The sequence below is a fragment of the Cydia pomonella genome, chromosome 1 (assembly GCF_033807575.1).
Source record: "Cydia pomonella isolate Wapato2018A chromosome 1, ilCydPomo1, whole genome shotgun sequence".
In the NCBI taxonomy this organism is placed as follows: Eukaryota; Metazoa; Arthropoda; class Insecta; order Lepidoptera; family Tortricidae; genus Cydia; species Cydia pomonella.
This window is the reverse complement of record NC_084703.1, coordinates 12,715,802-12,729,690: the sequence shown is the minus strand read 5'-3', so window position 1 is coordinate 12,729,690 and position 13,889 is coordinate 12,715,802. Positions and strand designations below refer to the sequence as shown.

At 39.2% G+C, this 13,889-nt stretch overlaps 1 protein-coding gene across 7 annotated transcripts in view; it reads right to left on the bottom strand.

The window, feature by feature from the left end:
- LOC133515521 (voltage-gated potassium channel subunit beta-2) overlaps positions 1-13,889 on the bottom strand; it is a 29,064-nt gene that overhangs the window by 12,966 nt on the left and 2,209 nt on the right. For 3 of the 7 annotated variants that reach the window (XM_061848069.1, XM_061848074.1, XM_061848079.1), the window contains exons 2-6: positions 12,039-12,133; positions 11,760-11,861; positions 11,343-11,471; positions 4,329-4,452; positions 3,308-3,446 (exon numbers count right to left, since the gene is read on the bottom strand). In XM_061848069.1, the coding sequence (XP_061704053.1) occupies positions 3,308-3,446; positions 4,329-4,452; positions 11,343-11,471; positions 11,760-11,861; positions 12,039-12,047 (503 nt within the window). In that variant the 5' untranslated portion in view covers positions 12,048-12,133. Of the gene's footprint in view, positions 1-1,606; positions 2,035-2,116; positions 2,356-3,307; positions 3,447-4,328; positions 4,453-11,342; positions 11,472-11,759; positions 11,862-12,038; positions 12,134-13,889 lie in introns of those variants that run through there. The other 4 variants (XM_061848093.1, XM_061848109.1, XM_061848085.1 and 1 more) reach the window with 4 other exon arrangements.

The window sequence follows — 13,889 nt, the reverse complement described above, 5'->3', positions numbered from 1 at the left end:
TTTTATCAAAATTGTTTTAAAACAACAACAGACCAGTTTAAAACATTGACGATGACAACGTCAGATTAATATTTAAGTCATGTTTTTTTTTAGATCGTGACAAGAATAGCGTAGAACTGGAGTTACGCCATTTTAGAATAAGAACACATAAAAAAATTAAATACAATCCCTAGTGAATAAAATAAACTTTAAGCGTAATCCTCGTCTCAATTAAAATGAAGAGAACCAATAAAATTATAGGGTCAGAAATATTAATTGTTTTCACAAGTTCAGAGTCATAGTATTTTTTTTTATACTACGTCGGTGGCAAACAATCATACGGCCTGCCTGATGGTAAGCAGTATCCGTAACCTATGTACGCCTGCAACTCCAGAGGAGTTACATGCGCTTTGCCGACCCTAACCCTCTCCCACCCTCGTTGAGCTCTGGCAACCTTACTCACCTCACCTTTTTCTTTTCTTTAGTAAATATACGACAACATAGATTTTTGTTTAATTATTTCTTTCTTGCAATTAGTGGCTGATGATTGTTACCTGACGATATACCTTTATTCATAAAACTATAATAGGTATCCTCTCACAAACTTTTGTTAAAATTTGCCTTTTCTAACAGAAATGTCAAAAATTACTGCTTACCATCAGGCGGGCCGTATGCTTGTTTGCCACCGACGTGGTGTAAAAATAAACGACAAACATGGATAAACCATTGTAAACGGTTTGTTAGATTCGACAGAACTTTATGAATAACGCCATTAGAATTCACACAATAACGTTATTTACAAGTTCACAAGCTATCATTGATACGAGTTATATGCTATGATTGATATGCTCGTAGCACTTAGTAGCGCAGCCACGCCGGAAGCTAGATGCTTAAAGAGGCCCACTGATTACCAGTTCACTGGATGATATCGGCCTGTCAGTTATTCGCGATTGTCAGCTTTTGCGAATAACTGACAGGCCGATATCATAAGTATCGTTAAGCATCTAACTTCCGGCGTGGCTGCGCTACTAAGTGCTGCACGAGTATATCAATCGTAGTATTACCTAAAAATTACCTTTCCGCAAGATAAGTTTTAAAGCAGAAAATGCACTATAAAACATATGACACCAACTTCATTTTGTTTACAGTAGGTACCTAAACCCCACTGTAACCAAATGTAAGATGTTATGAAACTGAATATGCTTCCACGTTTTACTGCACAAGAATATGTAACAAAGGCTCGAACAGTGCTTTAGTTCCCATGGATGTAATGAAAACGAGGCAGCGGAAACATTAGCATCAACGTTAGCCGTCCCATTCCAATATCGGCCGTGCCGTGCGCTCATTAGGCATGCAGCAGGTGAAAATTGCATTACCCAGTTGCACTGTAAACTTTGCGGCCCGGAAAAGGCTAGTGACTAGTGACTGAATCGATTGCATAAATGTACAAAAGAAAATTCGTCGTTGTCATTGTTAAATGTGTAAACAAATGAAGTTTAATTTGTATTGGCGGTTTTTTCCTTTAAAGCACTGACGAGTTTTCTTGTTATGTTTTTGTGTGTGGTCGGAAAGGTATATCTTCTCCCGTGCTGGGCAGCGTCGTGGTCTGGTGTCGGTGTGGAGTTACCGATAGATGGTGGGCATGTGGCTGGAGTCGACGGAGGCGCTGTCGGGCGGGCCGAGCGGCGTGTGCGGCGTGCAGCTGGACTCGCTGCGCGACATCTGCGAGGCTTCCTTGCCACCGCCGCCGTCCGCCCCCTTGTACTGCATCTCGTGCCGTCTCATTCTGCTCCTACGCTTAGCAACAGCATCTCAACACCCTACAAACGTCTTATCTGTAATGAAACGTCATACGACTCCCACGGCAACCTCGAACCGACCCTCGGAAAGGACGTAGTGGGCACGATTTCGTAACACTCAAAGACAGTAAGGTAAACATAGAGAAGCATGCATGCCCTACCGCTAACATCTATCACTAGTCCGCTAAGGGTACACGAATTCGAGTGACGTCACATCGTTTACAACTAAGCACTCTTAAAATCCACAATTAAGATCATGAAGTAGGAAAGGTAGGTATTAAGTTATTAGTGGTTGACACGTAAGGGTTCAATCGGTGGGTCACTGTGGGTGCACTCACCGGAGCAGCGGTTGGTGGTCTACGTACTGAACATTAGTTATTGCTGCGACGAGCCGTCGGGCAGCGGTCTGACTGTATTGCGGTGCAGGGAGGGCAAGGGAGCGCGGGGCAGGGCCGCGCAACGCACAGACCCTGCGCTCTGCGAGCTCTCCTCTCCGCACATGCGCGCACTGTCTCACCGGCAACTCGGTAAAAGACGCGTGCAAACTTACCAACAACGGCATATACAGCCTTTGTCACTTGCAAGATAACCCGCTTTACTGACCCATTTCGACATTTGGCCCGGATAACAACGCTCGCTTTATTTGTGATGCATAAATCTGCGTAATTATCACAACTTACTTTTAAGTAACTTGTTAAGCAGATCGCTGACGTATAGATTAAATTACCAATAACTTATAGGGATAAACGAATAACATATCTTTGCGCCAAAAGTTTCGTAACAATAACGACTGCATTCAAAGTTTAGCAAGCACTAAATCAAAACTATTGGACGATATTGTAATCGCAACTTACCCATAAAGCACCTACAGATAGAAAACTAGATTACATGGCGAGCAGTGTTAATGTAATTATGAATTCACACCATGAATGCCAACTACTACAACAACAGAAGTCAGCTAAGTGCTAAAGTACATTCACCTGTGAACATACCTGATAACTAGTAAGGGTTCCTTTATTGAACTGACTGCAGAAGAATAGTTAACATGGCCAGTATGTGTGTGTGTGTGTGTGTGTGTAAATAGTAAATAATATTTATATACGAGGGCTAAAAACACGTCGTTAAATGAAAGAAGCCAACTTTTCTAACGGAAATTGACCGTCTGCACTTAGTATATGTCGCTGTTGTTGTTTTTTCGTTTCGAAGCCTATAACATGGGTTTTCCGATACGTATCGAAATTGATTTGCAGAAGCGGAACGACAACGTGGTTATCACTGAATGTGTTAAGTAAAATTGCCCTAGATATGATAATGCATTTGGAAACAGATGATGCTGGCTAAGTCTACTAAGTCCACGGACTCAGTAGTGAGCGCACTCATTATTTACTTACCCAGCTTACTATACCCGGCGTGAGCGAGAGCATACGCCACGCAACCCTATGGCTCAAACACTCGTCACAAGTTGTTCGGCGCTGTAGTTGCTGTATATGACCACGGGTATTATATATAAGTGAAGATATATAACTTACCCTGGACATGACGGCGCTCGATCCCTGTCGATTCGCATTTGAGGGCAGACGTCGCTAGCCGAGGACCGCCAGGCGCGAGCGTCCGCACTTGCCTCGCACGCTGACGCTTCACAGCACACGTCACTGTCTATAGAGTCATCTATGGAACATTCAATATCTCAGAAAAACTTTGAACTGAACATTATTGATCTACGTACTTTAATCAAGTAAATAAGTTGTAACGTATCTATATTTTTCGGGTTCCGTAGTTTAATATAGCATACATGTATCATGGACTAAGTAGGTACATACACACCCATAGCAAGTTTTTAGGCTTCCATATCAGAAAGGTACATAAAGGAACCCTATTTATGGTGCGACTCTGTCCGCCCGTCCGTCTCTGTGTTACAACATGAAATAACCATTAAGCTATCCATTTGCAATTTGGAATAGTTATGAGCAACGCTAACCCAGACAAATTGAAAGTATTTGTTTTTTTAATTGAAATGGGGGGGGGGGGAGATTTCAAAGTCTAGTGAGTAGGTCAAGCGAGGTATCATTTGAAAGAGCTCAAATTGTACATTTCAAAACATTTTTTCTTACTTTTAATAGTGAAAAAAAAATTTATTTATGGAGGAAAATGCGAAAAAAATAACCGTTCCCTCCTTATCTAAATTTTACAGGAAAAATATAATCATACCACTATTTAACCAACTTTACCTACGTGTGTTATTTACACTTGACATTTCTATAAGATTACATTAAAGACACCTTTTTTCAAGTAAAATAACAATTTTTTAAATCAGAGCTGTAGCTTTGTATCGATACTCCAGTAAGGTTTGTCTCGATCCTAAGTACTAGCCTTAAATCGGGTTACTTCGGTTGAAATTCTATTAATACGTGTTTGGTCGATAAATTATAGAAAAGGGCTAAGTATAAACCAGACTGCTTAGTAAGGTTTGAGTCATCGCGCGCGACTCCATACTTGACAGCGCATGTCATGCTAGGTTAGGTTAAAGGACAGATACAAACGGATACTAACCTCTGCGAGAACCTAGGCGGGATAGGTTTATCCAGTTGTCACATTCCGTGATACTTTGTATAGAGTGAGGCGTGGTCAACTGTGCACTGCACGCCTTTTTCAGCATATTCTGCGCAATTATATTCTGTGAAAGAAACTACAAATGCTCAAAAACTATCTATTTATTTTCGTTAATTTATTATTGTGAATTCACTACCGGTAACTGCTCAGAAAGCAGTCATCGGATGTGTAATATAATAAATCGTCGAGTGACAACCAAAACTCAGTACCAAGTTGACACAAGGGGGGATAAACGTGTTTTAATATTTATTTTATTTTATTGATCTGTTTGTTATTAAAATTAAATGAAACATATTTATTTCAGTATATTTAGAATTAACACCGATATGTGAAGAAGCTATTTTAGATATTAGTTTTATTTATAATTTAATAATAATTGAGCTTAGTGACGTTGAGCTACCATAAATTAGGAGAAAGAGTGTAAATAGTTAAATATTATACTTAATAAAACAGTCAACTGTAATAAAATAAAATAAATTATAATTCTAACCAATATTAAACCTATTCGGCATACAACTAAGTAGGTACGTTGACAATTAAAATTAATCAAAGAATCTTTTCTCAAACTTGTAATGAAATGTTGACATGGCTTACTTCAAATTAAGTCCGGAAATACTACATATCAAGGTGCGATGAGTGAAGATGATATGTAGAGGAATTTCATACAGCCTTACACACCTAGGCCTGTAAGGCAACCTTCTTTTGTTTTTAAACGTCAAATTATGGCACGTCAAATTCTGCCATTATGATTTTTTTCCTATTTTTGTCTTTTTTTTTCTTTTTTGTGTTTGTTAAATATTCATTTCGTGGATTCAAAGGGGAACAAAAATTTCATTATTTTTGCGCTGCGACGCACGGTTTAGGAGATACAGCCCCATAAAGTTTTTTTTTTCAGTCATGCAGAAATCTTTAGAGGGATGTATCTCCTAAACCGTGCGTCGTAGCGTAAAAATAATTAAACTTTCGTTCCGCCTTTAATAACCCGCAAGTGATAATAACAGTCATCATCATCAATCATCATCATCATCCTATTTTTTTATTATTATTTCATTGCAAGTTTGAGAAAAGCACTATACAAATCTCGGCGAGAAACGGGGTTGCCGGCCGCGTATCCCTATCCGACCTCGCTACGCTCGCCCGTCTATATCTACTTGGCCTGCAACCCTTCGTTTCCCGTCCTCTATAGTAATGTACTATTGCTCGATTTCTGAATCACATCGCTCTGATGCATCGAATTTGGCTTTGGCGAGAGATTTCTGAGCGCTTACATCATTTCTAGTTTTTCATGCAACCGAACGAATTCAGGATGACTCACGCTGAACCGTCCGGCCCCGGGACAGGCTTCCAACACTTCTTTTGCTATGATAGCTGATCGGTAAAGTGATGTTTCTATAGAAAACTGAAGTGTCGGACACCCCGGGCCAGGCTCGAGTCGTTGAAGCGTGAGACATATATCCTTTCCTCGGGTATCTACTTGAGTTCGACTAATTTAATAAGATCTGCCTTTTTGTACTGAAATTGGGTGTAATTTAGTATAAGCAGGTTTTAGTTGAACCGGTAAAGTTAGTTGATGACCATACCCCTACTAATATTGTTTTTTTTGTATAGTCTAAAATATAGGTACCGGTAAAATATTGTCGTGGGAAGCCTTTTTCCAATTTAAGGCATTTTATTTTAAGCCAAGATACGGTTACTTCATTTTCGTCCTTATTACGTTTTTGGCCAGGTCATGTAAATCATAAAAACCACTTATTGAGAATATGAGTTTGATAGGGCCTGTTAGATTTTACGAGTATTATTTTCTGCCTTCGGACAGATTTAAATACATATGTAAATCCAATCATGCATAGCATAAACACATTTGTATGCAGTAGTGAGTTTGTTCTGCCGAATGTAGTTTTACGATTTTTTATAAAAGTACCTGGGCGACCGACCTTTGCTCGGTTATAACTATTTATTGTAATATGGTGGTGTATAGGTTGATAATCTTAACTACATTTTTTTACTAAATTAAACTTGTCTAAAATATTAAAAATTAAAATATATATATATAAATTTGAACATATAAAAAAAAAAACAAAAGTTAGTCATCGGGCGAGATTCGAACCCGTAACACTCGTTTAGCCGTCCGCGTCTTAACCCGCTGGACCAGACAGACAGTGGCCGGCAATACGAAATTAGCGACCATAGTCTGCGTCGAAAGAAAAACGCATGAAAACTCGAAAACACGCGTTTTCCCAAACATAATGTAACTTCCCCTACCTACACCCCAATCTACCCCATCTATTAAACCCCGGACCTAATAAAATAAGGAACCTAATCGTTATCAATCCCACCTTTAAAATTACCCCTAAAATTTACCCCAACAATAATTTTACCTTAACAATTATTTGGCCAAGTGATCGTCTAGTTACAGGTTAGGACCCCTCGAAGTGAACCGCGGTACTCTAGATTCTTTAATGAGTAACAACTAAATCTTGGACTCTGTTTCTACCTGATTAAGTATTACCTAGATGTTAAGACTTGGAAATTTACCATACTAAATAATTTATTATGTTGAGAGGAAATAATCGATAGGATATTATGTTAAGATTCAACCTTCAGCAAAATACCGTAAGACTGTGTTATTCCAAACCCTTTTCTATTGATCGAAGCCTTTTCTATATTAAATATGACACCTTATAAGTAGAATGAAAATATATAACAATCGACAAGGTATGAGCAGTGTCGTGGTAAAGGATATAGGCTCCGCCCACATGCACAAGGTCGTAGACGACGGGTGAAGCCTTAGTTACAGAAACTCAATGATTTTTGATGTAATGTAAGATATATTTTTATTAATTCATTAGAAAGATATTTAGTTATTGCAGCATATATGATTATATAATATAAAAATATTTTTGGTAAAATCCTGCTACTCCTATTAAGTCTTCGGGGTAACATTGAAGCAGCACTCCTGGGTTAAGCCCATTTACACACTTATATTAAGATTAAGTATTATTACCTATCAATCCTATCATCTTCTAAACGAGGTGTGAATGGATCACACGTGCTGCCTCTAATGCTAGATGCAGGTCTGAAGACTCTTACTCCGATCAGCAATATCAATCGGGCCACCTAATCCTATCTTATTAGCCAGACGGGCTATGACCAACGCTTCGCAACCCTATGCAAACCTAAGGACTGACGAAAAGAAGCGATAAGTATTCGTCAGACACCATTTACTTATCTCTTTTTTTTATATCTAAAAGCTAAGGCTACTAAGCCATTATCCCAGTCCCCATAGCTAAAAGTAGGCTGAATTCCTAGGCCTTTTAAATGTATAAACGAAGTACAAGTTTAACTCATTACTGTACTTTATGAGATCGAACTATCAAGGTGAGTGTTATTCCACTCAAAGATTCCAATGGACTGCGCTCGCCTGCCAAAGGGTCTCTAAAACAAACCATTCTTCAATCCCAGAATAGTCTGTGTTCCTAAACCCAACTTGATATTTAAGGATTGAATATATAAACACCCCAGGACCTGATCGCAATACTCAGTACTTCGTCTCTACACCAAAAACCCAGAAATGAAAATAAATAGATATAAGATGTTACAGATAACCCTCAACTTTCCACTCAGAGTAACAGTCTGGAAGATTTAGGCAATTAAAATCCATTACCAGTATTTCACTGATATTATCATTAGTACACGTTATAAAACCATAGCTTCACGTCATTGGAACCTTTTGAAAGATAAATATATACACCAACCAATCAAATTTCTAGATCAAACCTAAGAGAGACCCTATAACAATGTGTGTGACTCCACCCCATTCCTACCCTCAGACCCCAATCCAGTATGTCCAGAACACAGATCGCACCCACCACTAATCCAGTGATCTGGAACATACACAAGTGCATCCCCAAGTCTAAGCTGTAAGCATTCGGCCGACAAAACCGAGGCATAGCAAACCCCAGTGTCTGTGCGATTGGCCCCCCCCTCATCGCCACGTGGGCACGGTGGATGAGAATAGACCGCCCTAACATGTCTATAGGTAATCAGCACACTAGCACACACACCCGTACCAGTCACATGGGATACCCTGCCATGACTAAAACTTTATCTGTGATTGATATCAATCATGACAGAAGCTCTCCCTTGACCAGCACTAGCATGAGCCAGAGCACTGAAATATATAAATATATTTAATACGAGACCTAGCCTCAATTACTGCAGACTTCAGTGAGCAGAGATTACTCTCAATGGCACGCACGTGATGCCCTCACATTCATCTAACAGCTGGACCTTGAGACTAAGGAGAGTATGCTCGCCTCTTATGTTGGTAAAGAAGAGACGCCAAGTCCTCTCAACTTGGAGCAAAAGACTTCTAAACAGCTGCAATTTGTCACCGTTAGGGAGAAGCTGATTAGATGGACAAACTGTTAGTCCAAACAGTGATCTGGCTTTATAAAATAACAAACAAAAGCCAGAGATACCGCCAGTCCGATCGTCAAAGAATGAATAATTCTCCTCCGTACTTTACGGCCCTTTTATATACTTTAGTAGCGACATAACAGCGACATAACGGCGACATAACGGCGACTAGCGACATAATAGCGACATAACAGCGACATATTGGCGACTAGCGACATAATAGCGACATAATAGCGACATAACGGCGACATAATAGCGACATAATAGCGACATAACGGCGACATAATAGCGACATAACGGCGACATAATAGCGACATATCGGCGACATAATAGCGACACAACGGCGACATAGTAGCGACACAACGGCGACATAGTAGCGACACAACGGCGACATAGTAGCGACACAACGGCGACATAGTAGCGACACAACGGCGACATAGTAGCGACACAACGGCGACATAGTAGCGACACAACGGCGACATAGTAGCGACACAACGGCGACATAGTAGCGACACAACGGCGACATAGTAGCGACACAACGGCGACATAGTAGCGACACAACGGCGACATAATAGCGACACAACGGCGACATAATAGCGACACATTGGCGACTCAACGGCTTTTACGCACACAACGACAGTATTCGCTTAGTAGACAGTTTAAGTAGACCAAAAAAATGATAAAATGAAACGTTTCAAAACCTATCAAACAAGAATATGCTAACATTATTATTTAACTTCAGGTATTATAGTTTTGTTTTCTGAAAATAACGTCTGTATTGTAATATTTTACGTTTATTATTATGTTAGTAACTCAATGTTCTTTATTACACCAATAATTATGCATTTATTCTAGGTTAACTTTAATTGATTATTATCATTCTACGCAGCATTTTAAAATAAAAATAAATGAAAATTTACTGAGTGTTATGTATTTAATCGAAATCACAAGTGGTAAAATACGGAAACGTGTCCTTCAAGTTGTAATTGTTAGAATACGGAGTGAAATCATGAATGAAAGATGCAAACGAAGAGTACTGTAGTTTTTCATTATTTTCTATGTGTTTTAATATAAAACCAAGGCCAATATTACGAAATAGGCATATGGCTAGTCACAATAAGACTAATCTAGATCGATTGTATACCCCTAAAAACCCCCATATACCAAATTTCAGCGAAATCGTTAGAGCCGTTTTCGAGATCCCAGAAATATATATATATATATACATACAAGAATTGCTCGTTTAAAGGTATAAGATATATGTAAGTTAGTTATAAATTGGTCGTATGAAATTTATGAGTTTGGCAATAGCTAAAATGTAAAAGACAAAAAAAATTGTGCGTGGAGTCCCTCCGCGCGGAAGAAGTAAAACTTCGTAATGTGGAGATGAAAATAATGCTCTAAAATACATATGGTTTATATTAAGAGGTAAGTGACACGAAGTTTACCGGGTCATCTAGTAATGAATATTATAAATTAAAATAGAACAGCAAGTACGTATTTCAGCTAATTTCACGACGCTCACACTGTTTACTTCGCTGCATAGCAAGAATACCATGCGCATGTGCTTGGGATCTACTGACTCACTCTCTTTCTCTCTCCTACTTTCTACATTTGTGTATCTTTCTTTCTCTCTCCCTCTTGCGTTGGAATATTGGACGCTACTCGTTGCTAACGCTCGCGCTGGCCTGTAACAGGTATCTACGCGCATGCGTTCGAGTGCCACGCATTCACTCTCGCTCTGTCTCTTTCTATTCCCCCTCCCCAGGAGCGTTGAACGTTTAAGGCAACAGTGCTTTCATACCCCCTCCATGATAGCGTTAAACGTTTAACGCAACTTTGTTGGAAGTCGCATAAGAAGTTTCACTTCAAAAACCTTCTAATATTAATATTTGTATTTTCATAAAAGTGCACTTAGTGAGTTCTGGTTGTCACCCAACAAAATATAGGTACTAAAAACATTTTCACGTAAAGGGTGCCAAGATGAGACAATATGGCTCGCACTGTCAAAAAGTTATCAGATCTCATAATATACTACTACTAAAAAATAATTAAGTGCCGATAAAATAAAATGTAATAAGAAAGTAGATTCTGGATACCACTATGTAGCTGATGGTGGACAGGAGTTAACACAAAGCTGAGAGAGGAAGAAAGAAGCATATGTACCTACCTATATGTACAATTCCGCTGCTACAAATAATTACATCACCCCACAGATTTAGGAGCGGCCGCTAACGGCTGCTTGAATGTACCAAAATGTAACGGTTAGCGGACTGGAAAAGACGAAATGCTGACGAAATTCAGGGGATAAAATGAGTGGTTATATCTTGAAATATACTATTACAAAAACAAATAATTTACGCAAACACAAATGTATGTATTATTTCTGAATTCAATAGTTCCAATGACATTTGACATCATTCCGATTATCGTCGCGCTTTTGATATTTGACAGGCAACTTTATATATTCTAGATATATCCCATCGCCCCTAATAATTAAATTCAGATATACCAAGAAACACTGACTGAACTCACTCTGTAATGGGTGTCGGGTATGGACGGCCTACTGTGGCGCCACCTGGTCGCCATGCGCGGCAGCTCACACAGGCCATGATGCGACCACGATGTGTTCATGCCACGCACTGCTCCTGCCGCATCGGCGATCTAAATAATTAATCCTTAACACATACAATACTAAAAGCAAGACTGCAAGGGTAGACGGGAAAGTACTTTCTTTTGCAGCCCTTACACTGATAAGCAGGTGCTCATTTTAATGAGATCAATACGAGTGTAGGTATACTAAACATTTAAAGCTTTACGACTACTTAAAACAAGTAAGTTATACCCCTTTTTACTTCCTGTGTAAGGCATTAGCTCATTTTTTTCCTCTGGTGGCTATCCCATGAAAATGCATATTTACAAAATAGAAAAGGATAAAGAGAAACAACTCACCTCTCTCTTTTGTTCGGCCTCCGCCTCAATGGCTCGCTGGTGCAGTAACTCTATGTCCAGCTTCCGGTCCTCCTCAGCCTCCCGTGCTTGGCATTCCTTTTCCTGATCATATGAAAAATACTAAAAAAACATTTAAAAAAAGAAAACAGACCTTGCGCCTTTATATTTCTTGTTATCTTTGACTTCGTCTCTAATTAACTGTAAAAGTACAAAATGTGTGTAGGTAAAACTATGTACTCGTAGCTGCAATAAATGGAATGTACAAAATAAACGGATAACCTTCTGCATTTGACGTTCGTGTTCAATCTTCTGCTGCTCCAATTCCTCTTCTGGTATTGGCGGAGTCTCATCACCGCTAGATGTATGCTTCGCCCCTAAAACATAAATATATATAATAATTATAACTTCTCTAATATATATAAAAATAGAACTTCTGAAAAAAAAAACTTCTGGCAAAAAAAATCATTTTTGGTACAAACTTTTATCTCTGACTGTACTTTTTTTCCACAGGCAACTACTACCTATTCAGACTATTCTAAAACCCCAAACACAATTAGGTTTCGTTGTTTTATCACGGACTTCCTATGGCCACCTCCTGTCTCCATCATCAGATCAGCTCGATGGTACCATAATACTGCATTGTCACCTGAATTACTTATGTATGAAAACTTTCAGCTTCACCGGAAACTGGGAAGTGGGTCAAATTTAACCCGTACAACCGTACATACATACTTAGGTTCATTGCAAGTTAAATAAAAGCATGTAAGAACTCGCCCATCCCATAATACATCCAGTGCCGGATTAAGACATTTTGGTGCCCTAAGCATTTCTAGACCATGGTGCCCCCTCATCAAGATTACATTAAATTTTCTTGGTAAATTGAATGACGTTTATTGCCGCATTACTTCTGAGAATAGAATTTTCAATCCGTCACATCATTTTATCACGGAAATTGACAGAACAGAGTAGGTAAGGTCAAGTGTAAGCAAATTCGAAGACCGTGCTTCGCATAAGTCCGGAGGCCAAGCCAACCATGGTCCAAGTGTAAGCGAAGACGTAAGACATAGGCAGTAAACGCGAATAAGTCTCGTTTTTATAAATAATAATGTGTCACAATTAGGCCAATACAATTAGATTTTTTCGACCTAAAAATACGTGTAATCCTAGTTTGCTCCATTCCAGGAGGTGTGCATAAATATTTCCTCTTTTTCAGTTTTTTTGCTTGTAAATCGAAAACGGTACGGCCGACGGAAAATTTGTTCTAATTACAAGTATTATTAAAATTGATATCTAAGGATCCGAAATGTAATTTAACTATGTTCTTGCAATAAAATATATTGATGGATTGATTGATTTAAGGTACCTCAATATGTATTCGTAGTACCTAAATTGTAAATTAGGTCGACATTTTTTATTTTTGGTAAAATCATGTTAATAATCCGAAAACGCTTTCTTACCAGTGTCTGATCCACCAAGTGCTATTGTAATTGATAGTGGGTTCCTTCTACATCAGGGGTGGCCAACTTGATTAGACCCAAGATCTCCTGTTTACCGAAATCCTGTGCGATCTACGTAATTGGTATTTCGTGAAACCTTAAATGAAATTGGTCTACGTATTTATATTTTTTGCCTTGCCACGATCGACTGGACTAACAGTCGCGATCGACCGGTCCCATCCAAAGGAAAAAATAATCTCCTAAGGATCCCAAAATGTATGCACACCTCCTGGGATAGAGCAAACTGGGATTACACGCATTTAGGACCAAATAAATGTATTAAAACAATTTCCAGCTTGCTGGGAATTAATTCCTCATAATATTTTTTTGGATCTAATTTGATTGGCCTAAATCGTGAAGGTGTTTTTAAAGGCAAAGTCTAAGGCTGAATGCGCGGAGCGTTCGATCAGCGCTTACGGATGAGGCCAAAGGTCGAGCTGGAAGAAAGCAAGGCTTGAATTTGACCAATGGCGAGGTATGAATAGCTGGACGTCCGCAGCGTCAGATCGCGGCGCGTTATCATATAATACAACTAATGGCGAGGTGTGAGCAAGGCAGCCCAGCTGCGAAAGAGGACAGCATGGATTTGGATCCATGGCCAAAGAAAGTGGGGCAGTTTGCAAAAAGTAGAAGG